This window comes from Lepidochelys olivacea (assembly GCF_965140295.1).
Source record: "Lepidochelys olivacea isolate rLepOli2 genome assembly, chromosome: 1".
Lineage (NCBI taxonomy): Eukaryota > Metazoa > Chordata > Testudines > Cheloniidae > Lepidochelys > Lepidochelys olivacea.
This window is the reverse complement of record NC_140411.1, coordinates 326,311,750-326,337,367: the sequence shown is the minus strand read 5'-3', so window position 1 is coordinate 326,337,367 and position 25,618 is coordinate 326,311,750. Positions and strand designations below refer to the sequence as shown.

At 39.3% G+C, this 25,618-nt stretch overlaps 1 protein-coding gene across 2 annotated transcripts in view; it reads right to left on the bottom strand.

The window, feature by feature from the left end:
- The window catches only part of COG5 (component of oligomeric golgi complex 5), a 301,746-nt gene that overhangs the window by 160,233 nt on the left and 115,895 nt on the right, over positions 1-25,618 (bottom strand). For both annotated transcript variants that reach the window (XM_084641140.1, XM_084641141.1), the window contains exon 7: positions 16,083-16,213. In XM_084641140.1, coding sequence (XP_084497266.1) covers positions 16,083-16,213 — 131 coding nt within the window. The remainder of the gene's footprint in view (positions 1-16,082; positions 16,214-25,618) is intronic.

The window sequence follows — 25,618 nt, the reverse complement described above, 5'->3', positions numbered from 1 at the left end:
CCTCCTGGCCAGGGGAAAGCTCCTCTCACCTGTAAAGGGTTAAGAAGCTAAAGGTAACCTCGCTGGCACCTGACCAAAATGACCAATGAGGAGACAAGATACTTTCAAAAGCTGGGAGGAGGGAGAGAAACAAAGGGTCTGTGTCTGTCTGTATGCTGCTCTTGCCAGGGACAGAACAGGAATGGAGTCTTAGAACTTTTAGTAAGTAATCTAGCTAGGTATGTGTTAGATTATGATTTCTTTAAATGGCTGAGAAAAGAATTGTGCTGAATAGAATAACTATTTCTGTCTGTGTATCTTTTTTGTAACTTAAGGTTTTGCCTAGAGGGGTTCTCTATGTTTTTGAATCTAATTACCCTGTAAGATATCTATCATCCTGATTTTACAGGGGGGATTTCTTTATTTCTATTTACTTCTATTTTTTATTAAAAGTCTTCTTGTAAAACACTGAATGCTTTTTCATTGTTCTCAGATCCAAGGGTTTGGGTCTGTGGTCACCTATGCAAATTGGTGAGGCTTTTTATCCAACATTTCCCAGGAAAGCGGGGGTGCAAGTGTTGGGAGGATTGTTCATTGTTCTTAAGATCCAAGGGTCTGGGTCTGTAGTCACCTAGGCAAATTGGTGAGGCTTTTTACCAAACCTTGTCCAGGAAGTGGGGTGCAAGGTTTTGGGAAGTATTTTGGGGGGAAGGACGCGTCCAAACAGCTCTTCCCCAGTAACCAGTATTAGTTTGGTGGTGGTAGCGGCCAGTCCAAGGACAACAGGGGGAATATTTTTGTACCTTGGGGAAGTTTTGACCTAAGCTGGTAAAGATAAGCTTAGGAGGTTTTTTCATGCAGGTCCCCACATCTGTACCCTAGAGTTCAGAGTGGGGGAGGAACCTTGACATATGGTATCAATTATATAGGTACATAGTGATGTGAAGGCAAGAACAGCATGCAACTCATGCCTAAGACTGAACATCAGTATGTGTAATATGGAACGCACTGCATTGCATGAGACTAGAGATGAAAAATAAGAGAGTCCACAGAAATGATAAAGGAAGTGGCTATAGCGTGATTAGTTAGACTATTTCTTCAAAGTGGTGCTTTCTCAAATATTAGGTGATTTTCAGATACAATATCCATAGAGTGACCAGACGTTTCATTTTTAAAGGGACAGTCCCGTATTTAAGCCCTCCTGCAGGTGTCCCAACTTTTTAATAAAACAGGTAAATTGTCCCATATTTTCTGTTCTCTCCCTCCCCCCCCATCATTATTGGCGGGTCCTGCTGCTGGTTGGATCCCTGCTCGCCAGCTGCCCGCCCACCAGCGGTGAGTGGGCGGGGGTCCAGTGGGTGACAATGGGGATGGGTGTGCAAGGCTGGTGGCGGGGCGAAGTTGCAGTGCGCGAGGCCAGCCTGCTGGTCCATCAGCACAGCCCCCGCTGCATGCCAGCTCTTAGCCGACAGGGCTCCGCCCCCACATCCCATTTCAGGCTGGCACTGGCTGTGCGCTGTGGTGGCTGGTGCATGCAGGCAGGTGCCAGGCAGCAGCCAGTTACATGTCGCCTCTGCTGCCCACCCATCGGCCCCTTAAATGCTCCCCCTTTTGCTGTCCTCTTCCCTGCTTTGCCCCTTCACCCCACAACCCAGCTCCACTGCTCCTCCATATTCCCCCAAGTGGAGGCATCCTGCTCCCAATGCTGTGTGAAGAACCAGCCCCTGGTCGGAGTGCTCAGCTCACCAACAGCCTGGCCAGCAGGCTCCTTCTTTTCCCCACTGCCTCTGACTGGGCCAGGAAAGCCCACCCCAGGAAAGCCCAAGACCCTCCAATCCAGGACACTTGCCCTGCTCACTTGCATTAACGCAGCCCCAACGGTTGACTTCCCAACTCCAAATTGATTCATGACCAACTGGTAGCAGTCTGGAATCGCCAGCTTCTGCACAGCGTTTGCCACATGCTTCTGTATCAATTGGGCAGCTCTCATTCTGGTGTCCTTGCACAGCAAGGCCTAGGGCGAGCTCTGCACACAGTTCCAGGAAGGTGGCTTTCCGCATCCGAAAGTTCTATAGCACTGCTCTTCATCCCACACCTGCATAACAATACGATCCCACCATTCAGTGCTTGTTTCCTGAGCCCAAAAGTGATGGTCTTCCCTATGCAGCTGCTCTGTGAATGCCAAAAACAATCTAAAGTTACTCCTATCCATATCACACAGCATGTCAGGCAACTAGGAGTCTTCTTCAATTAGGAACTTGATGATTAACTGCATTGCCTTCCCATAAAGATGCTGGGGTGCACAGCACAGAATGGCCGTTGCAAAAGTGCCACAAAACAAAGCCCGAAGTCCATGGACTGCTGGGACACAAAGCAATGCATCACGGGACATTTAGCCAGGTAACAAGATGCGCCATGATCTGCTCCGACTTCCCATAACACCTACAGAAGGTGTTGAGCTGAGCTGTGGGATAGGTATCTACATTGCAATGCTCGCATTGTCATTGATGGTGCCCCCACCATGGACACGATCTACTGATAGAGGCAGCAAGTGTGAACATGCGATTCCGATTTTTATTATGCCGACTTTTGTGTCTCACCATTACTTTTGTCGACAAAAATTGGTAGTGTAGAGATAGCCTTTGTTAATGTTGCTATTGATGGTTAATTGATCTCATTCCCTGAGGCAGAAATGTAGCAGACTGCCTGTGTAGTAACATTGTTAATGTTCCTATTGTTAGTTAACTGTTCCCATTCTCAGTCAATTCCCCCAGGAGCATAAAACCTGTAAAAGTTTTAAGGCCCCTACATTGCCACAGTGATGCAAAGCCTTATAAATGACAGCAAGAGAATCAGCTACGAAGATCTTATGTGCTTTCTCACTTTTTTCCTGTGCCAAAGTGGCACAATGGGGTTAGATTACAGTGCAGGATTTATTTTACTTAGCCACTAAAAGACTTTGGGAGCAAATAAAACATTTACCAGTCAATAAAATGTCAGGACAATAAGAACCAAGCACTTCCCAAAGTACCCAGCCAGATCCAGGACAATGATTAGCAAAATTGTATGACTTTCACGTGTGAAACTCTGAGCATTTTAAAATGATATTCTACTTCGTTTTTTTGTTGATTTCTGTTTGTTTTTTTTTCTGTTTGGTGTTCTGTAATGTAGTTAAATGAAAATCCAAGATTATAACTGGAATGCAGGGTATTAGTTACCAAGCGTTTGTAACTTAACTTTCATGTGTTTAGGAAATGCTGAATAGCTATTGTGGTTTTTTTTTCTATATTGTAGTTTAAATAACTTATCAAAACAATTGAAACTCATGTGATTATATTGCATTTTTTTTGACAAAATTTGCAGAATTTTGCAGATTTTCTTTTTCCTGCACAGAATTTTTAATTTTTTGGCACTGTATCCTCCCAGGAGTAAAAAAAGGAATAAAGTAAAGAATTCCTCTTTTTTGTGGGTTTTCTTCCCTTTCTTCCTTAATTTGTTTGGGTGTAGTTGGCAGAGGTTTGTTGTTGTTTTTTTGAGAAAAAGCATCCTATGAAAAGCTACGATGGTGTAGTTTACATTCATTTAGATCGGAAAGTAGTTATTTATTTTACATTTATTTATTGGATTCTCTAACATGATCACCAGAATCTGAATGCCTCACAAATATCAACGGATTTATTTTCACAGCATCCATGTGAGGTAGGAAAATACTATTATCTCCCTCTTATAGATCAGAGACTGAGGCATAGACACATTACATAATATCCCCACCGTCTCACATGAAGTCTGTATCACAGAAAGAACAGAACCAAGAATCCAAGAATAGTTTGTCTGCATCCCAGTCTAGGGTCTTAACTACAAAATAATTTTTCCTTAAGATGTACTGTCATTCTTAACTCCTATACAAGGAAATTCCAGAGTCCCAAGACCTCCGCTAATGAAGGTTTGCCTTCCACTCTTAAGAGTTTCACAAATATTGTTGATAGTCCCAAAGTACCTGAGGAGTGCAGGGTCCTGAAGTATCTCTTCAGTCTAAAGAAAGTCTAAACTAATAAGCTGACCATAAAGGAAAAACTGCTAGAATTTCTGCTCTTGAAAAAAGTTTTTCCAGAAGTACACATGCACATAGATGAATAGGCTTATAAAACAAATCAGGAAGTCAGGGTCATGGTCAAGGACAAAACTATATTTACATACCCAACACAATACAGGAACGATAACCTTATGGTTAAGGTGCAGGAGTAAGAGTCAGAAATCCTGAGTTCCCTTCCCAGCTCTACCTCATGCTTTTAGTTTGACTTGGGCAAGTCACCTGACTTCTTGGCACCTCAGTTTTCCAATGGCAAAAACAAAAACAAATAATATAGAGATACTACTACTACTATTTCTCTGACTTATATGATTATTCATTGCTGGTAAAGCATCTGGAGTTCCTCAAATCAAAGGCACTATGAAAGAGCTACATGTCTTCATCAGATGGCCCTGGCCTGGTTTATTTTGCAAACTGAAGTTGTGAAGCAGACAGAGGACCACCCAGATAGAAAGTTGCTCAGTCAAGCCCTGGTCCCATCTTATGGCCCAATCCTGCAACCCTAATATGAATAATTTCAACGTCTACATAATTGATGATTCTTCTGGATCAATTTAGAATTTCAGCCATGACAATCATGAGACTATATCAGGTTGGTAGGACACACACAGAACTGGTCCCACTCTGGATCTGGAATTTGTTTCTGGCCTAAAATTTCAGCAGCTGGAAGTTATACTTTTGTTATAGACTAACCACTGACTCCTTCAATTCAAAATTGAAGTGTATTTATGTTGTTTCTGGTGGGCTGCCCTTGTATGTATCAATGTGTTTTCAGGCAGTCATGAGAAAGAATAGGTTTCAGAGTAACAGCCGTGTTAGTCTGTATTCACAAAAAGAAAAGGAGTACTTGTGGCACCTTAGAGACTAACCAATTTATTTGAGCATGAGCTTTCGTGAGCTACAGCTCACTTCATTGGATGCATATCGTGGAAACTGCAGAAGACATTATATACACACAGAGACCATGAAACAATACCCCCTCACACCCCACTGTCCTGCTGGTAATAGCTTATCTAAAGTGATCATCAAGTTGGGCCATTTCCAGCACAAATCCAGGTTTTCTCACCCTCCGCCCCCCCCCCTCCCCACACACACACAAACTCACTCTCCTGCTGGTAATAGCTTATCCAAAGTGACCACTCTCCCTACAATGTGCATGATAATCAAGGTGGGCTATTTCCAGCACAAATCCAGGTTTTCTCACCCCCCCACCCCCATACACACACAAACTCACTCTCCTGCTGGTAATAGCTTATCTAAAGTGATCATTAGGTTGGGCCATTTCCAGCACAAATCCAGGTTCTCACCCTCCGCCCCCATACACACACACTAACTCACTCTCCTGCTGGTAATAGCTTATCTAAAGTGATCATCAAGTTGGGCCATTTCCAGCACAAATCCAGGTTTTCTCACCCTCCGCCCCCCCACCCCCCACCCCCACAAACTCACTCTCCTGCTGGTAATAGCTCATCCAAAGTGACCACTCTCCTACAATGTGCTTGGTAATCAAGGTGGGTCATTTCCAGCACAGATCCAGGCTTTCTCACCCCCCACCCCACCCCCAGGGGGAACACACACACACACACACATAAACTCACTCTCCTGCTGGCAATAGCTCATCCAAACTGACCACTCTCCAAGTTTAAATCCAAGTTTAACCAGAACGTCTGGGGGGTGGTTGGAGCAAATGCGGTTGTATCGCATTTGTGACTTTGTCCTTACCCATAACTATTTTACATTTGGGGACAATGTATACCTTCAGATCAGCGGCACTGCTATGGGTACCCGCATGGCCCCACAGTATGCCAACATTTTTATGGCTGATTTAGAACGCTTCCTCAGCTCTCGTCCCCTAAAGCCCCTACTCTACTTGAGCTACATTGATGACATCTTCATCATCTGGACCCATGGAAAAGAAGCCCTTGAGGAATTCCACCATGATTTCAACAATTTCCATCCCACCATCAACCTCAGCCTGGTCCAGTCCACACAAGAGATCCACTTCCTGGACCTACAGTGCTAATAAACAATGGTCAAATAAACACCACCCTATACCAGAAACCTACTGACTGCTATTCCTACCTACATGCCTCCAGCTTTCACCCTGACCACACCACACGATCCATCGTCTACAGCCAAGCTCTGCGATACAACCGCATTTGCTCCAACCCCTCAGACAGGGACAAACACCTACAAGATCTCTATCAAGCTTTCTTACAACTACAATACCCACCTGCGGAACTGAAGAAACAGATTGATAGAGCCAGAAGAGTTCCCAGAAGTCACCTACTACAGGACAGGCCTAACAAAGAAAATAACAGAACGCCACTAGCCGTCACCTTCAGCCCACAACTAAAACCCCTCCAATGCATTATTAAGGATCTACAACCTATCCTGAAGGATGACCCAACACTCTCACAAATCTTGGGAGACAGGCCAGTCCTTGCCTACAGACAGGCCCGCAACCTGAAGCAAATACTCACCAACAACCACATACCACACAACAGAACCACTAGCCCAGGAACCTATCCTTGCAACAAAGCCCGTTGCCAACTGTACCCACATATCTATTCAGGGGACACCATCACAGGGCCTAATAACATCAGCCACACTATCAGAGGCTCATTCACCTGCACATCCACCAATGTGATATATGCCATCATGTGCCAGCAATGCCCCTCTGCCATTTACATTGGTCAAACTGGACAGTCTCTACGTAAAAGAATAAATGGACACAAATCAGATGTCAAGAATTATAACATTCATAAACCAGTCGGAGAACACTTCAATCTCTCTGGTCACGCAATCACCGACATGAAGGTCACTATCTTACAACAAGAAAACTTCAAATCCAGACTCCAGCAAGAAACTGCTGAATTGGAATTCATTTGCAAATTGGATACTATTAATTTAGGCTTAAATAGAGACTGGGAGTGGCTAAGTCATTATGCAAGGTAGCCTATTTCCCCTTGCTTTTTCCTACCCCCCTCCCCCAGACGTTCTGGTTAAACTTGGATTTAAACTTGGAGAGTGGTCAGTTTGGATGAGCTATTGCCAGCAGGAGAGTGAGTTTATGTGTGTGTGTGTGTTCCCCCCGGGAGTGGGGGGTGGGGGGTGAGAAAGCCTGGATCTGTGCTGGAAATGACCCACCTTGATTACCAAGCACATTGTAGGAGAGTGGTCACTTTGGATGAGCTATTACCAGCAGGAGAGTGAGTTTGTGGGGGGGGGGGGGGGGCGGAGGGTGAGAAAACCTGGATTTGTGCTGGAAATGGCCCAACCTAATGATCACTTTAGATAAGCTATTACCAGCAGGAGAGTGAGTTTGTGTGTGTATGGGGGTGGGGGGTGAGAAAACCTGGATTTGTGCTGGAAATGGCCCACCTTGATTATCATGCACATTGTAGGGAGAGTGGTCACTTTGGATAAGCTATTACCAGCAGGAGAGTGAGTTTGTGTGTGTGTGTGTGGGGGGGGGCCGGAGGGTGAGAAAACCTGGATTTGTGCTGGAAATGGCCCAACTTGATGATCACTTTAGATAAGCTATTACCAGCAGGACAGTGGGATGGGAGGGGGTATTGTTTCATGGTCTCTGTGTGTATATAATGTCTTCTGCAGTTTCCACGATATGCATCCGATGAAGTGAGCTGTAGCTCACGAAAGCTCATGCTCAAATAAATTGGTTAGCCTCTAAGGTGCCACAAGTACTCCTTTTCTTTATGAGAAAGAATATTGTTTAACCAAGCAACCATTCTATCAATGGCTTGGTAGGCATTTATAATGATCTTTTGTCTTTGTTGACAGTGCCCTGTCCATTGGCAACATCCTCGCAGGTCAACATAGTTTACTTCAGATGAACTGAGAGTAGAAAAGCAAGAGTGACAATGGTAAAAGTCTCATGCTGAACCTGACCAATGGTAGCATAAAAACTTTTGAAATCTTATGCTATGTCTCTATAGTAAACCAAAGGTTTCTTCACCTCCATTATAACATCCACAATACTATGCACAGAAAAACTATTCCAGAAGTTCACAACTTGGTTAATCCTAGCTGGTACAGAGTAGCATGTTTCACTGTGAAGAATTTTCATGTTACTTTATGGATGAAATTATTCAGATCCCCATTGAGCAATATACTGCTGTGTAAAAAGAACAGTATCTCATGCGGACAATTCAAGGCTTTATTCACAAACATTCAGCATGTGTCACTGGCCTTGGATGTGCTGGGAATGCATCAGGCCACTGCCTGCAAGTTGGACCAATATCCATTATTGGTACAGATTGCTGATGTTTCCCTTCAGGAATGACAAGATATCAGAACACCAGACAGCTGCTGGGAGATCTCTACTAAAGAAGCCAACTCTTGATGCTTGCAATTTTGCTAATTTTCAACCTGTTTCCAAACATCAGTTTCTGGGAAATGGCCATTGAGAAGGCTTTGACAGGGCAGCAAGGGAGGTTCTTGAATCCTCATATTCCTTTGATATAGGTCAGTAAGGCCTGGATATGGGATAGAAACTGCATTGATAAAATTTTACTGTGGTCTCCCTCTGTCAATGGATGATAAAGTGTGCATGACAATTCCTTAAGATCTGGCAGCAGTCTATGATGTCACTGTTTGTGAGGTTTGCTTGTCTTTGTGACCTTTAGCAGGGATTTTGTGGCTCCATTTTTACCCTTCAGAGAGGACTCAGAGGACAACTGTGGGCAATTACTCCTCTATGCCAAGCGCCCCCTCATGCAGGGTACCGCCAGGGTCTATTTTTTTCCTCCTGGAAAAAAAAAATCCTCCCAAGGAGATCAGGGTATGGAATGAGCTCTCAGAGGGAATTTGGACCAAGGTCTTGGAGCAACCCCAGGGTAGAAGCCTAGCTCCTCCGAGACCTTCACCTGCTGGGAAGGAAGATGGTGCTTCCCATGGACCCAGCTTTGGGGTTCCAATTTTAAAATAAGCCTCCTTTTTCACAGATGTCAGATAAATGTGAAACTCCATCTTCCCACCCATAACTGCAGAAAAGAAGGAGCTTTTGGTTTTTTCCCTTCAGAAACTCCTGGCTGCTGTGAGGGGGGATGCTCAGTTATCTACTTTTCTCCATGAGCCTTCTGGATGCTTATCTTTGCTGCTCCCCTTAGATCTCTGGCTACTGTAACAAAAGGAAAGGAGAAGATTTAAAGTTTTCCACTACCCAACCCTTCTTAGCATCCACTATTTTGGGATCCTTTGGCTCATAGCTTTCCCAAGAAACAGTATTAATAGCATGAATTTGATATTATTCTGGACAGGTTCACTACTGCTCAGGTTTCCATAGAAAAGCTGCAGTGAAACTGACCAGTCTGGTAAATTTCACTCTGCTGTTGATTGGAAGATCTACAAGAAGTGGCAGAGGCAGTGGAGGTATCTGTCTGCAGACTCAGGAAGACAAACAGTACATTACTTTATATTCAAGTCACATCTCTAAGGTCATCTTCATGGCCTTAGAGATGGAGGAATAGCTTAAATTCTGAAGAAGTTGATAACTTACGCTCCCACACTAGCCATGGAAGAGAGAGATATTGTTGTCAATCCTACTCTTGGGAGGTGCTCAAATACAATGGTGATGTGGGCATCAAAACAAGATTAGGTTAGACAGAGAGAAGATTTGAAAAACATCCCGCTCGACCCCAGCAAGGAGTGAATGGATTTGTCAAGCCCTGCTGACATTTGAAATCTCTGTATCTTGTCAAGGGTAATAGGGATTATCTAAATGATTAAAGATAATAGCAGCAATATTTTCACTGGACAGATAGTTGATGAAATGTTAGAAGGAGAAGTTTCACCTTGTTAGCACTGTGCCTCATGTCATGGTTAACAGCCATCATAAGTCACAGTAGCTTCACCTGGAGAATAGTACAGTTCTAGGAGACAAGTGGTGAATTTTTGGTGCTGTTACAATTCTTTTGCTTAAAAGGTGACACCTATGTGTTTCTCATAGTTATAATTTTTTTCATCCCCCTTGCCCCATTTTCAGATGCTTACTGATGAACTACTGTAAGAGGGCTCATGAGAAGAAGGATGTTGATAAATTGGAGAGGGTTCAGAGAAGAGCTGCAAGAACAATTAAAGGATCAGAAAACATGGCTTATAAGACAGACTCAAGCTCAACCTACTTAGTTTAACAAAGAGAAAGTTAAGGAGTGACTTGATTACAGTCTATAAGTACCTACATGGGGAACAAATATTTAATAATTGACTCTTTGATCATGATCCAATGGCTGGAACGTAAAGCAAATTCAGACTGGAAATAAGGTGTAAATTTTTAACACTGAGATTAACTAACCAGAGGATCAATTTACCAAGGGTTGTGGAGGGCTCTCCACCACTGACCATATTTAAAATCAAGATTGGATCTTTTTCCTAAATGATATGTTCTAGGAATTATTTTGGGGAAGTTTTATGGCCTATGTTACAGAGGAGGTCAGACTAGATGATCATAGTCATCCCTTCTGGCCTTGGAATCTATTCATCTATAAAATGTGGATTGTTTATATTAAAAAAAAGAGCATTGAGTATTTGGCTTATAAAGGAAATGCATGGACTTTGCAAGCACATACATAAAAACACAAAGTCAAATTCTGGTCTTACCAACCACAACTGCGTTCCTTTCAAAAGGAAAAAAAAATATCTAGAGATTTCTATTTCAAACACCACTCAGAATTATAATCAGAATAATCTCAAGATACTATGCATCTGTATTAAGATCCTGAGAAATGACAGATCATCAACCTGTATCAAAACATCTGATCAAATCCTGTGTGTATTTTTCATAAATGTTTGAAGAGTGGAATTATATCTTCCTTTTTTATCACTTCCTTAAAAGAAATTAAATACTTTTTGTTTTGTAAATTTCAAACTGTCTTCTGATTTGGTTTCAAAATGCATAATGAACTGAGAATACAAGATTCAGTTCTAATTCCCATGGATCTTTAGTTGTTAGCTGGACACAGGGAACAGGAGATGTTTACAATGCAGACTGCATTCATCAGAATGGCTTATCACCATGTTATTGATGGATGATTTAACAAGCAATTTTTAATCATTTCCATGTGCAGTATATTGTGAGAAACAGAAAAATAATTGTCTCACACAATCATTAATTACAATTCTGTCCACAGCGTCAACCCAGATCAACAGAAGCACAAACCTTTTTAAAAATAGTATCTAGAATACAAATTAGAAATATAAAATGTTCTTTGCATATTAATTTGAATAATCTCAAACCAATAGTATTACTTTTTAATAATAAACACACATCTGCATATCTGCTTAATAATTTTGTCTTCTTTGCCTCAGTCAGTGTAAATAAGTTTTAGCATATGTAAAATACAGTAACAGACATGTAATTAAGTCTCCTTTTATTCACCTTGTGATTTATGTTCTTTAAGTTTCCAGCCCAACATTACATACAATTGTAAAGAAGCAGACCTCATTATAGACATTATCTAGCTAGCTTTTTAAAACATTATAGTTAAATTCCCTTCTCCCTCAAGGTGGTTGCAAGAATACTCAGAAATAAACTGTTTGGGAAATACAACTTGTAAATAACTTCTGTAAAGGTTTTCATAATTCTTTCCACAAATACGACTAGATACTTTGGCATAGTATGCTAAAGATGAATTCAATACTTGCCACCTGGTCTTGAGAACAGAGTAACATTCAAAATCAATTAACTGAAAATACAAAGGGCTATAAACTCAACACACACAGACATGAATCATGATAGTTGCTAAGACAAAAAACATCTGTTTAATGTAGCAGGAACATAATCTAGTGTGTTTATTATTTAAAGAGAAATTCAGAACATAAAACCACAAACTACAACTACAGAATGTATTTATACATCCAAATTATTCTAAAGTTATCACATCAGAAACTACAAATGCATTATCTTCAGCTGCACAGAGGCACGCCTGCTAAGAAAGGATTAAATAGGAAGTTGGGCTATTTCATAGCTTCTCTTATACAAAAGACAAAAAAAAGAAGTAGGGAGGATCTCAGTTCTCTTACGGTCAACATCCAGGCTTGAAATGTATGAAAAGTAAATATACCTGTCACATAAATACATACAACTAGAATGATAAAAAATTCTAAACAAAGACTTAGTATCTGTTGTTCATCTCTGGTTTCAGAGTAGCAGCCGTGTTAGTCTGTATCCGCAAAAAGAAAAGGAGTACTTGTGGCACCTTAGAGTTAGTCTCTAAGGTGCCACAAGTACTCCTTTTCTTTTTGTTGTTCATCTCTGTAATTCTATATTTCTCAGGACAATGGAAGGAAGCACATAATCTTCTAAAGCACATTATTCTCTTCATCAAGAAATCGGTGAAGCAAACCAAACAACATTTCATCCTGACAGTTGCATCTTTCTTTTTCTTTTGATACAATTAAGCACTAATAAAGTTTTTCTACACAATCCCCATTTTGATTGGAAACCGGTCACTCACTAAAGCACAACAGGCATCTACTATAATAATGTCTTGATTATCTTGATACGGTCTGATGTGTCTAATAAAACTATCAATTCTTCAAATGAAGTGAGATTAATTTTCCTGGGGTTTATTTGTCAGCCCTGTGTTAGTATTTAATATGAATAGAAAATTGTCAGACAAGGTCAAATGTGACATGTGAAAAGAACCCAAACTGAAAGGAGTAAACACTAATCTTAAAGATCTTTTAGCTATATTTACAATTAAGGCTGTCAATTAATCACAGATAACTCACGCAATTAACTCAAAAAAATTGATCGCGATTAAAAAATTAATGGCAATTAATCACAGTTTTAATCGCACTGTTAAACAATAGAATACCAATTGAAATGTATTAAATATTTTTGGACGTTTTTCTACATTTCCAAATATATTGATTTCAATTGCAAAACAGAATACAAACTGTATAGTTCTCACTTTATATTATTTTTATTATAAATATTTGCACTGTAAAAATAATAAACAAAAGAAATAGTATTTTGCAATTCACCCCAAATGCACCTTTAGTGCAATCTCTTTATCATGAAAGTGAAACTTACAAATGTAGATTTTTTGTTTGTTTGTTACATAACTGCACTCAAAAACAAAACAATGTAAAACTTTAGAGCCTACAAGTCCACGCAATCCTACTTCTTGCTCAGCCAATCACTCAGGCAAACAAGTTTGTTTACATTTGCAGGAGATAATGCTGCCCGCTTCTTGTTTACAACGTCACCTGAAAGCAAGAACAAGCGTTGGCATGGCACTGTTGTAGCCGGCATCGCAATATATTTACATGCCATATGCGCTAAACGTTCATATGTCCCTTCATTTTTCAATCATCATTCCAGAGGACAATGTGTATATGCTAATGATGGTTCTGCTCGATAATGATCCAAAGCCGTACGGACCAATGCATGTTCATTTTCATCCTCTGAGTCAGATGCCACCAGCAGAAGGTTGATTTTCTTTTTTGGTGGTTCAGGTTCTGTAGTTTCTGCACTGGAGTGCTGCTCTTTTAAGATTTCAGAAAGCATGCTCCACACCTTGTCCCTCAGATTTGGAAGGCTCTTCAGATTCTTAAACCTTGGGTCAAGTGCTATAGCTATTTTTAGAAATCTCACATTGGTACCCTCTTTGTGTTTTGTCAAATCTGCAGTGAAAGTGTTCTTAAAATGAACAACATGTGCTGGGTCATCAGCCGAGACTGCTATAACACAAAATATATGGCGGAATGCGGGTAAAACAGAGCAGGAGACATACAATTCTCCCCCTAGGAGTTCAGTCACAAATTTAATTAATACATTTTTTTAATGAGCATCATCAGTATGGAAGCAAGTCCTATGGATTGGTGGCCGAAGCACAAAGGGGCACAGGAATGTTTAGCATATCTGGCACATAAATACCTTGCAATGCCGGCTACAAAAGTGCCATACGAACGCCTGTTCTCACTTTCAGATGACATTGTAAACAAGAAGCGGGCAGCATTAACTCCTGCAAATATCAACAAACTCGTTTATCTTAGTGATTGGCTGAACAAGAAGTAGGACTGAGTGGGCTAGTAGACTTTACATTTTTACTTGTTTTATTTTTGAATGCAGTTATTTTTGTACATAATTCTATATTTGTAAGTTCAACTTTCATGACACAGAGATCGCACTTCAGTACTTGTATTAGGTGAATTGAAAAATGCTATTTCTTTTGTGTTTTTTTTACAGTGCAAATATTTGTAATAGAAAATAAATATAAAGTGAACACTGTACACTTTGTATTCTATGTTGTAATTGAAATGAATACATCTGAAAATGTAGAAAACACCCAAAATATTTAAATAAATGGCATCCTATTATTGTTTAATTGCACAATTAATTTCTTTAATTGCTTGACAGCCCTATTTACAATAAAAAATTACTGCCTACTTCCTCTTAGGTATTGTCTTCAATAGGTTTTTCGCACTGGTGTAATACACACTAGGAAAGCCATATTGATGGAAGTCACAGTTCTGTTAAGACTCAGAGAGAGTTGAGTCCTGCAGGATAGGCTGAGGAGAGCCACTCTGCATTATGGGTTATATGGTAACAAGCCCTGTAACCCTGGCACCAGTTAACAGATTATATGGTAAGGAGCCCTACAACCCCCACACTGGAAACAATTAAATGCCTTGTATAAGAGAGTAGGGGCAATGGGAAGATAGAACTCCTCCCCTGTGTTAAAGTTTAATAAAAGTTGCAGCCTGCCGCTTAATTCCATGCATCTGTTCTCATTTTGCTGCTGTGTCCACATCAAAACCTACATAGACTGGCCTTAAGTAGGCAAGAAATCTCAGTGTAAGTATAAATATGAGACAGACTGGTCTTTTTTAGCACTCCATTATCTACCACAAACAAATATGGTAAAGGAGTATTGCATATTATTAATGGTCTCATTTGTTTTTTTCCTTTTTCCTGTTAACTTTCAATAGAATTCCTCCACTTTATATCTTAAAAGCGATTAAGCTTAAACCAAGTCTTCAACTCTTAAATGACACTGAAAATGTAAAAGCGGCAAAGAGTTCCGCTTTTACAGATCCAGACTAACACGGCTACCACTCTGATACTGAAAATGTAGGAAACATTGGTGCTATTATAATGTTTTTACTTATAAATCACATTCCTAATTTTTTAACATGACTAGAAAATTTGTGAAAAAGAGCACACAAATATCTCTTTTGAATATTCTGACTTTGTTTCCCATAGAACCCCAACTTACTACAGAACTGTATTAGACCAACATTCCACTTACGATAATTAAGGGGCTTTAAAATGAAAAAAAAAGGGTTATTTTAATAATAAATTGTAAATTTATTTTAAAAATACTAAGACATGAAAATAGAAAAATGCAGAGAAAAGCATAGATGGTATTGTACGATAGTTATACAAGCATACATTTATTCAGCCCCTTTAAATTGCAGGTAATCAGATTTAGCATAAATGAATATAATTATGCACATTCATTCTGATACTCCTTAAAATAGATTTTTATCTCAAAGTTTAAGGTGTCTTTAAAGTTTTAATAGGAAATCTTCTGAATCAGTTCATTACACCAAAGCACAGCTAAATGGCAGCAGATTCCTTGCACTTCTCAGAATATACATTTTTCAAATTCATTTATAATGCTCAGTAACCTTAAATATAAAGCACAGAGCATTATGTTAATACAAAATATTTTCAATATTAACAAACTATCCCTTTACCACAAAAAGAAGTTTGTTATATTATGTTCTATAAAATACACATTTAATTTTTCTCAAGTTTTCAGGTCTTTATCCTGCAAAATCTTATTTTTTTGAGTAAACTTATTAATGCAATTAACCCCATTAACTTCTGAGAGAGTCCTTATGTGAGTAACAATTGCTCAGATAAGCAAGATTTTTCAGGTTTGGTCCCTTAGTTTGACAATTCTATAGTAAACAGAATAATTAGCTTCAAAGTTCCATATTCATCTTTGCTTTTGAAGTGAAAAAAAATGTTTTTTACCTGAGTCTCTACCCCTTGCTCAAGTAACCGTTTAGCCTGATTTTCAACCTCAAGTCGAGCTCTTGCAATAAAAAGCAGGTCATTTTCAATTACTTCTATTCCGGAGAGGTCTATCCCTTGTGAAAGATAATCTATAAAAGCAACAGAATTTAGATAAAATTAAAAAATTCTGACATGTATGATAATGAAACATTTACAACATACAGATATTTCTGGCATTTTCACAAGATACTTAATGTAGAATGTATTCAAATAATTTATTTATTAAACAAGCTGAAAATCAAAGGAAAATTATTCAACAAGTGAGCATTACTACAGTAAATTCACTGCACTCGTTTCATAGTTTTCCTGTAAACCCAGACATTCCAAATATGTGGGTGTTATAATTGAAGTGCAGAAATCATGATTTACTTTGCAGCCTATATGTCAAAGATGACAGAAAAATCTATTTTTAAATCAAAGAGGAAGGATGGTCAAATCTCTTTTCAATATTACAAGAGTGTTTATCTGTTGACAAATAAAATTATGAGTGTTACTAAAATCATTCCTATATCCACAATATCCTTCTTTCTAACCCCATTTGAAAAAATGTCTCACCCAAATAACGTATTTCCACATTTCTGTTCTTTTATAGCTAACTTATCCAGAGGCCTGATCTTGATCCTCTCGGCAGATACAGGGCATGAATTTTTATTTCTCTCTTCTAGTTCCCTTTGAGTACTTTCAAAAAAGAATCCCAGGAAGACAACAAAAGCAAACATTGTATAATCAGGTCCTAATTTTACACTTTCCTTCCACATTAGGACATTATGAGTTTTGCAATTGGCGTGCGAAAATTGTTTCCTCCTGTTCGCCAGTACTTCAGCAGATGATAACTGAACGCTGCCAGTTGCTTTGTGGCACGGGTGCATACTACAGATGATACGGCAAACCATCTTTAACAATTCTACATCTAAATTAGGTGAAAAAATCAAATTTACACACATGCCCCCAGAATAATGCCCTAACAGATCATTTCTAATAGGTATAATACATGTCACAGATACCAGACAGATTATTTTTTAAAAGTATCTGAAGTCATTGTCCTTTCCCTGTACACCCCGACAAAACTCATATTGTGTGGCTTTCCAATCCCCATAAACTTATTCACTGCCATCTCCCTCCCAAATTCATGCTGTCTTCCTTTCAAAACATTATGATATGCCTCCTTCAACTTATTGGTAGCCTTCTTTCCAAGCTGAGGGGAATGAAGGGAAAAGAGTAGGTTCTCAGTATCTTCTCCCCTCCCATGCTGTACTCAGTGGCTGAATGGAGAAGGAAGCCGTGCTATGCTGAGGGCTGTCCTGGGCTCAGGAAGAAGTGGTCAGTGGAGCACCTATCCTGCTTTTCCTTCCAGCAGGCTCCCATGTGGTACCAAAGCCCAGCAAGAAAGCATAGTTTAGCAGCCAAAGCAGCTCTCTCTTCCCTCCCTCCTATCTCCAAGAAGGGACGGCCAACCACTGGTGGGGCTCCTGAGTACCTATAGCCAAGTTGACAGAACAGTTGCTCAAACTGCTCATAGCTCACATAGGATGTTGCTGCAAAGATTGCTGGCCAGTCCAGAGGAGATGGTGAATAAGAATTAGGGAGCACAGCCCCTCCTGCCTGCAGATTTAAGAAGGCAGCACTCCATTGAGTTTCATCTGTAAGTATTCAAGTTTTTTCCCCCTCACGAAAACAGATATTCTGCAGATGTTGATGGCCATGATTCTTGCTAACCCCTAAGAAAGCCTCCTACTTGCCACACACAATTAGGAGAGTACGTTTTTCAAGTCCTTAAATAAGCAATACTGTCATTTCCTCACAAATCAGTCTTCAAATTAGGTTTCCTCATGCCAGCACAGTACATAGCATTGACAGTACATCAGCAAATCAAATAAAAAATTGGTAGATCAGGGACATGGCTATTGTGCTGAATTGGATACAATTACAAAAGAAGTCTTGCAAATCCACATGCAGAAAGAGTAAGGAGAGTACAAATTGAATATGTTTATACAGTAAGATTTCTAAATTTAATATAGCTGAACTCTAGAGAAACATAAAAAGATATGAAAGTTGATCACTTTTTTCAATGTGAATTCTGTGGCAATAGTCTGGTTCTCATGTCTGCTTTAGCTGAACATAATGCAATTTTAAGAATGTTCACTAGAAATACCAAGCACACAAATGTAGATAGCTAATCCGATATAAGAGCTATGGATCAGACTTGTACTTCTACTGTCTAAGCAGTGAAGAAATAATACAATAAAACTAAAGTCATTTTATCCTACAATAACTGAATACGTTGGCATGTTGTCTAATGGTCAGAAAGCAGCCTAGTATTTGGTAGCTTACGTGCGCACACAAAGTCAAATGACAAGATTTTGAGCAAAAGCAAAGAAAACAGTTAAGGTGGGTTTTCCTTAAAAAATAATCAAGGAATAATTGCGGTATAATACATCATAACCTACCAATCTGAAAATAATTGTTTTTTCATTGTAACTGACAATTAAAACTTGCTAATTTTTTAAAACTGTTATTAGAGACAAATGGTGGGTGAAGTAATATCTTTTATTGGACCTGTGACACTTTGCATCCCATATTCACCATAGTGATATAATTATGACATGATTATGACATAATTATGATGCATCTTGTGCAAGATGTGTCATGTAAAGTGTCAATGGAAAAGTTATGGTTTGCTGAATATGATTATCCTATTTGTATGAATGTATCATTTTTGTATCGGGAGTTATGATTATTGACTATGTATTTATATTTCAAATGTGCATGCATCTGGTTAATACCCATAAGCTTTACATACAGTCTGCCAGCAGACTATGAATGGCCTATTCAAGTTGAATGGCACATCAACAAAGACAATGGGCCAAGGAGAAAGCTTATCTTCACCTGATGAACTGTCAGTCAGCTTATGGATAATGGCTACCATGACTCATCAGAGCATGCAAGGGCTTGTGACCAGTTCACGTGGTACTGAACTCCATTTTGGTACCTGTATTTTTCCACAAACTTGGCTGGGAACGTGGCTTGGAATAAGCTATAAAAGGGGGAAGTGACATCACCAAGGGGCCTCACTCCCCACCTGGAAATACCTGAGGAACAAAGACTGAACTGGGGGAAGTGCTGGTCCCAGGCAGAAAAGAAGGAAGCCTGTCTGTGTACGAAACCTTGGTAGACTGTTTATACCATCTAACAGGGTGAGACACTGCTTAATTCAAATCCTATCTAGGATTAGACTGCGATTTTGTTTATTGCTAGGTAATCTACTTTGATCTGTTTACTATCACTTAAAATCTATCTTTCTGTAGTTAATAAATCTATTTTATATTTTTACCTAAAACAGTGTGGTTTGAGTGAAGTGCTTGGGGAAAAATCTCAGATCAAGACCAAGAGCTGATGCACGTCAACTTTCCTTTGTAGAAGCGGCAGACTGGGTAATAACTCATATAGTGTTCAGGCTTTTGACTAAGATAGGACAGTACAGCTCCAGGGTGGGAGGCTGGGGAACTGGGGGGTATTTTGGCTGGAGCCTCTCTCTCGTTGGTTCATGCAGTGGCTGGCAGAGCATTCATGAACATAGCTGGGTGTGGCCCCTCCCTGTAGATTTTTGTGTGAGAGCAATCTTGGAGGGCTTTGCAGCTTGTCACAATGTCACAGTGTGAGAGGGAACCCAGATTGGTAAAACAGAGGGCACAGTGGTATGCCAGTTCCAGGACCAACTTCTGTTGGTGAGAGACCAGCAGAGACAACAGAAGTTGGTCCAATAAAATATCCTGGGACTGACATGACAACAACACTACTTAAATTGTTATTGTTATTTTAATTTATGATGTTATTTTAAATTCTTAAATTATTTCTTATGCATGGCATATATTATGGGATAATTTCATATAAAAGGACAAAACCTTCTTACTCCCACACATATTATGCAAACCTTAGTTTAAAAAAGTTGGGTTTTATTTTGGACAGTAGCTAAACTTCATGAGTGAAAACCTGGTCCTGTTAATGTCAGTGAGAGTTTTTCCATTCATTTCTATGGGGACAGGATTTACCACATACATTTGTATTAGGGCTGTTGATTAATCACAGTTAACTCATGCGATTAACTCAAAAAAATTAATCACGATTAAAAAATTAATCGCAATTAATTGCCATTTTAATCATACTGTTAAACAGTAGATTACCCACTGAAATTTATTTTGGCCTGCACCGCTTTGGATCGTTATCAAGCAGAACTAGTCATCAGTATGGACGCATGTCCTCTGGAATGGTGGCTCAAGATGAAGGGACATATGAATCTTTAGCATTTCTGGTACGTAAATATCTTGCGACACCGGCTACAACGGTGCCATGCGAACGTCTGTTCTCACTTTCAGGTGACATTGTAAACAAGAAGTGGACACCATTGTCTCCTGCAAATGTAAACAAACTTGTTGTCTGACTGACTGGCTGAACAAGAAGTAGTACTGAGTGAACTTGTAGGCCTTAAAGTTTTACATTGTTTTATTTTTGAATGTAGGTTTTTTTGTACATAATTCTACATTTGTAAGTTCAACTTTCATGATAAAGAGATTGCACTACAGTACTTCCAATAAGGGAATTGAAAAATACAATTTCTTTTGTTTTTTACAGCACAAATATTTGTAATAAAAAATAAATATAAAGTGATAACAGTACACTTTGTATTCTGTGTTGTAACTGAAATCAATATATTTTAAAATGTAGAAAACATCCAAAATATTTAAATAAATGGTATTCTGTTATTGTTTAACAGTGTGATTAATCGTGATTAATGTTTTTAATCGCCTGACCACCCTAATTTTTATGTTTTATACTCTTCAGTCACTTGAACCCATGATCTTTTGTATGTCTACACTTTATAAGTGTTAAACTGCATCTTAACTAATTTAGTTCTGTTATTAAAAATCAAACCCACAAATCAGAACTACAATATGATGCTAAATCCAGATTAAAGTGCATAAATACATTTTATTGGCATCTTATTTTGCCTTTAAAACGAGGTCGGAACTCAATGGCAAGTTAATGATTTATCATTTATTTTTAAAATCAAATGCTTTTTAGCACTGAAGATTTCTCATCTACTCACAGAACTGGAAAGCATTTTTTATCAGTAAAAGCAGTTAATGTTTTTGGAGAAGCAACATGGTTTAGTGGACTGGGATTGGGGTCAGAAAATCCATTTTAATTCCCACTCTCCCCCTTACTCACTATGTGACCTAGGGCAAATCTTTTAACCTTTTGGTTTCTCAATTTCCTCTTCTGCAAAATGGGGATAATCTTTTCTTACCTTACAGAAATGTTGGGAGAGTTTGCTTGTTAGTGCACTGCTTCTCAAACCTTTCATTTTGTGGAATATCTCTATAAAGTAGAGATAGAAAAGATCTTGGAGGGGTGATCTAGACCCTCTTCTTATCAATGCAGGAGTTTTCTGAATTGTACATTTATTGATGTTTTCTGTGCAAAATAGTGCTTACATCACTTCCCTTGGAAGAATACGCAACAGTCTAACAGATACCATGGTCAGGACATTCCCACCACCCATATACAACTCTAATTTGTTGTTGTTTTTTAAATATGACTCCACTGCTCTTAGTTACAATCATTGTACTATGCTAACCAATTCATTTGCCTCCTTGAAATTCATAGAATAATTAGATTTATGGCCTCACTTAGAAAAACTCTTTTAATCTTCCCTAATAAACCAGTCGCTCCAGCCCCCCAATATTTTTTGTTACTTTTATCAACTCATTTAACTCTAAGAATTTGTCTGACAATAACGTGCTCAAAACTGAACACAAAACATACCAGGAGTCACATCACAACCATGCAGACAGGGAGTATTATTCCCCTGCACTGTGACAAAATACACTTGTATATGCAACCCAGCATAACAAATTTAAAACAAGGCTCGTGTAGTGCCACACGATAAAGCTTGATAAGGCAGAGAGAAAACCTACCCAAACAACACTGAATGTCTAATAGGCTTCAGTTTAACACAGACAGGCTGACAAATACTTTTGTATGTGGGTGTGTTTTAAGAACTGAACAGAGAGAGGGACGGAGGACAGCAGAAAGGAACTCCTCCCCTAAAGGCTGCTAATGAAGTACTGGTTTCAGAGTAACAGCCGTGTTAGTCTGTATTTGCAAAAAGAAAAGGAGTACTTGTGGCACCTTAGAGACTAACCAATTTATTTGAGCATAAGCTTTCGTGAGCTACAGCTCACGTCATGAAAGCTTATGCTCAAATAAATTGGTTAGTCTCTAAGGTGCCACAAGTACTCCTTTTCTTTTAATGAAGTACTGTACACATAGAGGTTTACAACACTGATGTTGCTGGGTGCAGCATGTCACTTTCCACCAGATTACTGCCGACCTATTTTTTCTGTGAATATGCTGGCAAACCATAGGGTTGACTTGCTCCTACATCCATTGAAGTCAATGGGAGTTTTGCTACAGATTTCAATGAGGCAAATGATACTCTTAAGCGTGAGGAAACTGAGGAGGTTCAGAATCTGTTCTCTGAAGCTGACACACCAAATTAATGCATAACTTCTGGTAAAATGGGATAAAGGAGGCATGGGTATAGTCAGGGTCCCTCAGGTCCCACCACCACAGAATTTGCTGTGGATTCCTTTCATCATACCACAGAACAGTGCTCCAGAAGCCAAGCTTTTGTTAAACAAAATTAAAATTAAAATATGGCTCTGATCCTTTCTTCCCACAGGAAGGCCTGCAGAAGGGGCCAAAGGAGAGAAAGTCTCCCCTATTGTCTATTGCCCTTCCCAGAAATCAGCCATGGGGATGACCACCAAACTGCCTGGATCTGCTGGTTTTAACATACGATTGCAAGATATAAGCAGGAGGCCAGGGCCTCCTGTGGGAGAAAGTGTCTCCCTGCAGAAGCTCTGGCCCCAGTTCTTGACACCACACTACACCAGGCCTGCACTTCCAGGACCCTTCCCTGGAGAGACAGTTGATAAGTAATAAAGATATTGCTTTCCCTCAGAGTTCCACTGAGCTCCTGGGTGGATGTGCATCCCAATTCCTGTTCCTCCTACTCTGACTCTGGCCCATAGCCCAGACCTCCGCTCTTCATGTGGCCAAGGTGTGCTCTGTCCAGTCTGCATACTAAAGGTCACTGCCCCGTGCAGACCTCAACCTTGTGTTCCTAGCCCTCAAACTTTGAAAATTCAAACTGAGCATAAACAGATGCATTAATGTCTTCCTGAGTCCACAGCCAGCCCAAACAACAGCTCTGAGAAGTGATTTCAATCATCTCAGTCAAGTGTGAATTCTGAAACCTAAAGGTGGTAACGTAGAATGTCAACTTGGATAACTATTTCAGTGGTGCTCATTTTAGAAAAAACATCCAGATAGCATGTTTATCCCACAATTTCAAAATGCTCCCATGTCTCCCCAGGTGCCAGAAATGAAAACAAACTGCTGCCCAACTGCCAACACCTCTAGCTTCCTCCCTGAAAACTTCTACAATGAAACTATATATCATTGTCAATATAAAGTTATGTGCAACATCAAAAACAGAAAGCATGGTGACACTGCATTTAAATGGGAATCCAAAGCAGTAACGTCAAAATACGTGCAGGATTCAGAGCTAGGATTAGCTGCTGGATCTGTTTTTAGATTAGTGCAGGAACTCTCTTACTGGTTGAGAAGGTCACATGACCTTGAGAGTTTAAAAAGGAAAAAAGCCTCAAGGGACAGTATGTCCACACTAGAAACATCTATAAGTGTTTTTCTGCCAGCGCTAAAAACAATGGAAACTGTAATGTAGGCAGGAGATGTGCCATCTAAGCAGACAATATGGCCATAGACACGCCTATCCCTTCTCTACAATAAAACCTCTACCACTGGTAGCACTAGCAGAGCTGAACTGGTGAAGAAAAACACTGAACTTTCTTAGCATAGGCAAAGCCAGATAGTAACCACAAACATAGCACATTTAGAACAAAGTTTTTTCTAAACAGTAACAATGGCATATATACATCCCAGCCTGGCAATTTTAGCTGACAGGAAAAAACATTTGTCTTGAAGAGTTTGAAAAGCTACCTCCAGTTACTTAATCGAGAGATTAACAAACCTTGAACCTGTGCTTCAGGCACTGCATCCCACGGTCAGTCATGTCTGCTCCCCATTTACAATCAATATGCATAGACTCACGGTCTCAGAAGTTTGAGAAGAAGAGAACTATTAGTGATTCACTTTATTGCCCAAACACTATACAGAGAAAGGCTGATCTTCCAGTGAAAGCACTGGACTCAAGTGATCGGGGTTCAATTCCTAGATCTGTCATAGACTTCCTCTGAGACCTAACTCAAGTCATTTATTCTCTCTGTAATTCAGTTCTCTATCTGTAAAATTAGGTTAATAATACTTCCTTTCTCTCACCCTTTAACTGTCTTGACCATTTAGACTGTAAACTCATGTGTACAAAATGCAGCCCCAAACTCATTTTGGGCCTGTAAGGACTATTGTAATGCCAATAAAAAATAAACGACAACAGCACAGATTGGATGAGTGAACTCTTTGTTATTAATGCTACCATTGATCTTACTGAAGTATTTTAACACTGAGCACATATGAATATATTTTTTGACAGAGAGGTACTTGTATTAGTTTTGCAAAAGTTTAAATTCTGTCTTAAAATCATAAATTTGAGGAACAACATATATTCTGGTTTATAAAAAACACAAATAAAAACCTTACATGTCCCATAAGATGTTGGTAATGCTCACCCAGTAATTATCACACCTTATTAAGCTTGGAATGCACTGCTGGAAACATTTTGGGGACTTAAAATACAGACTGCCTGATGAATCCCTTCATGAACAAAAATATTATATGCTAAAGAAAAATACACTGAGCACTAGGGATTAGTGACATTTATAATCTATATCAACCTGAGAAAGGGTTGGGACTTTAGGTCTCTTAAAGGAAGAGAGATTTCGGTCATTAGAATTCCAAATTTTCTTGGTTTACTAAATCTGAACAGCGTTTCTAATCTACCACAAGAGATGACGCTTAATTATGTGCTTTCTTTAAACCAACATTTCCCAGATAGTTATATAACAGGAGTTTAGCTGAGCAAGATAAACCTGACATCAGTACAGCATGTTATGTAGTAAAACAATATCCTGAGCCAAATAGCTGTTTTTGTAACTATTTAGATGACTCCAAAGCTTGGAATCTTTCTGTATTTGTGATTTCAGTTTCTGACCTCTAATGCTACTCTGACAACTTCATATGATGAAGATATGGAGGGGGAAATGCTAGATTAAAACAAAACATTCACTGAGAGTTGTAAATTATGATAAATAGAAATCTATGAGTATAAAGACAGAATCCGTATGTGCTTCATATAAAGCACATAAAAGTGATGATGTACTCTATATTACAACTGTATTGATCTTGACCACTCACTAGAAGGTAGCAAACAGAAACGTACTAATAGCAATGGT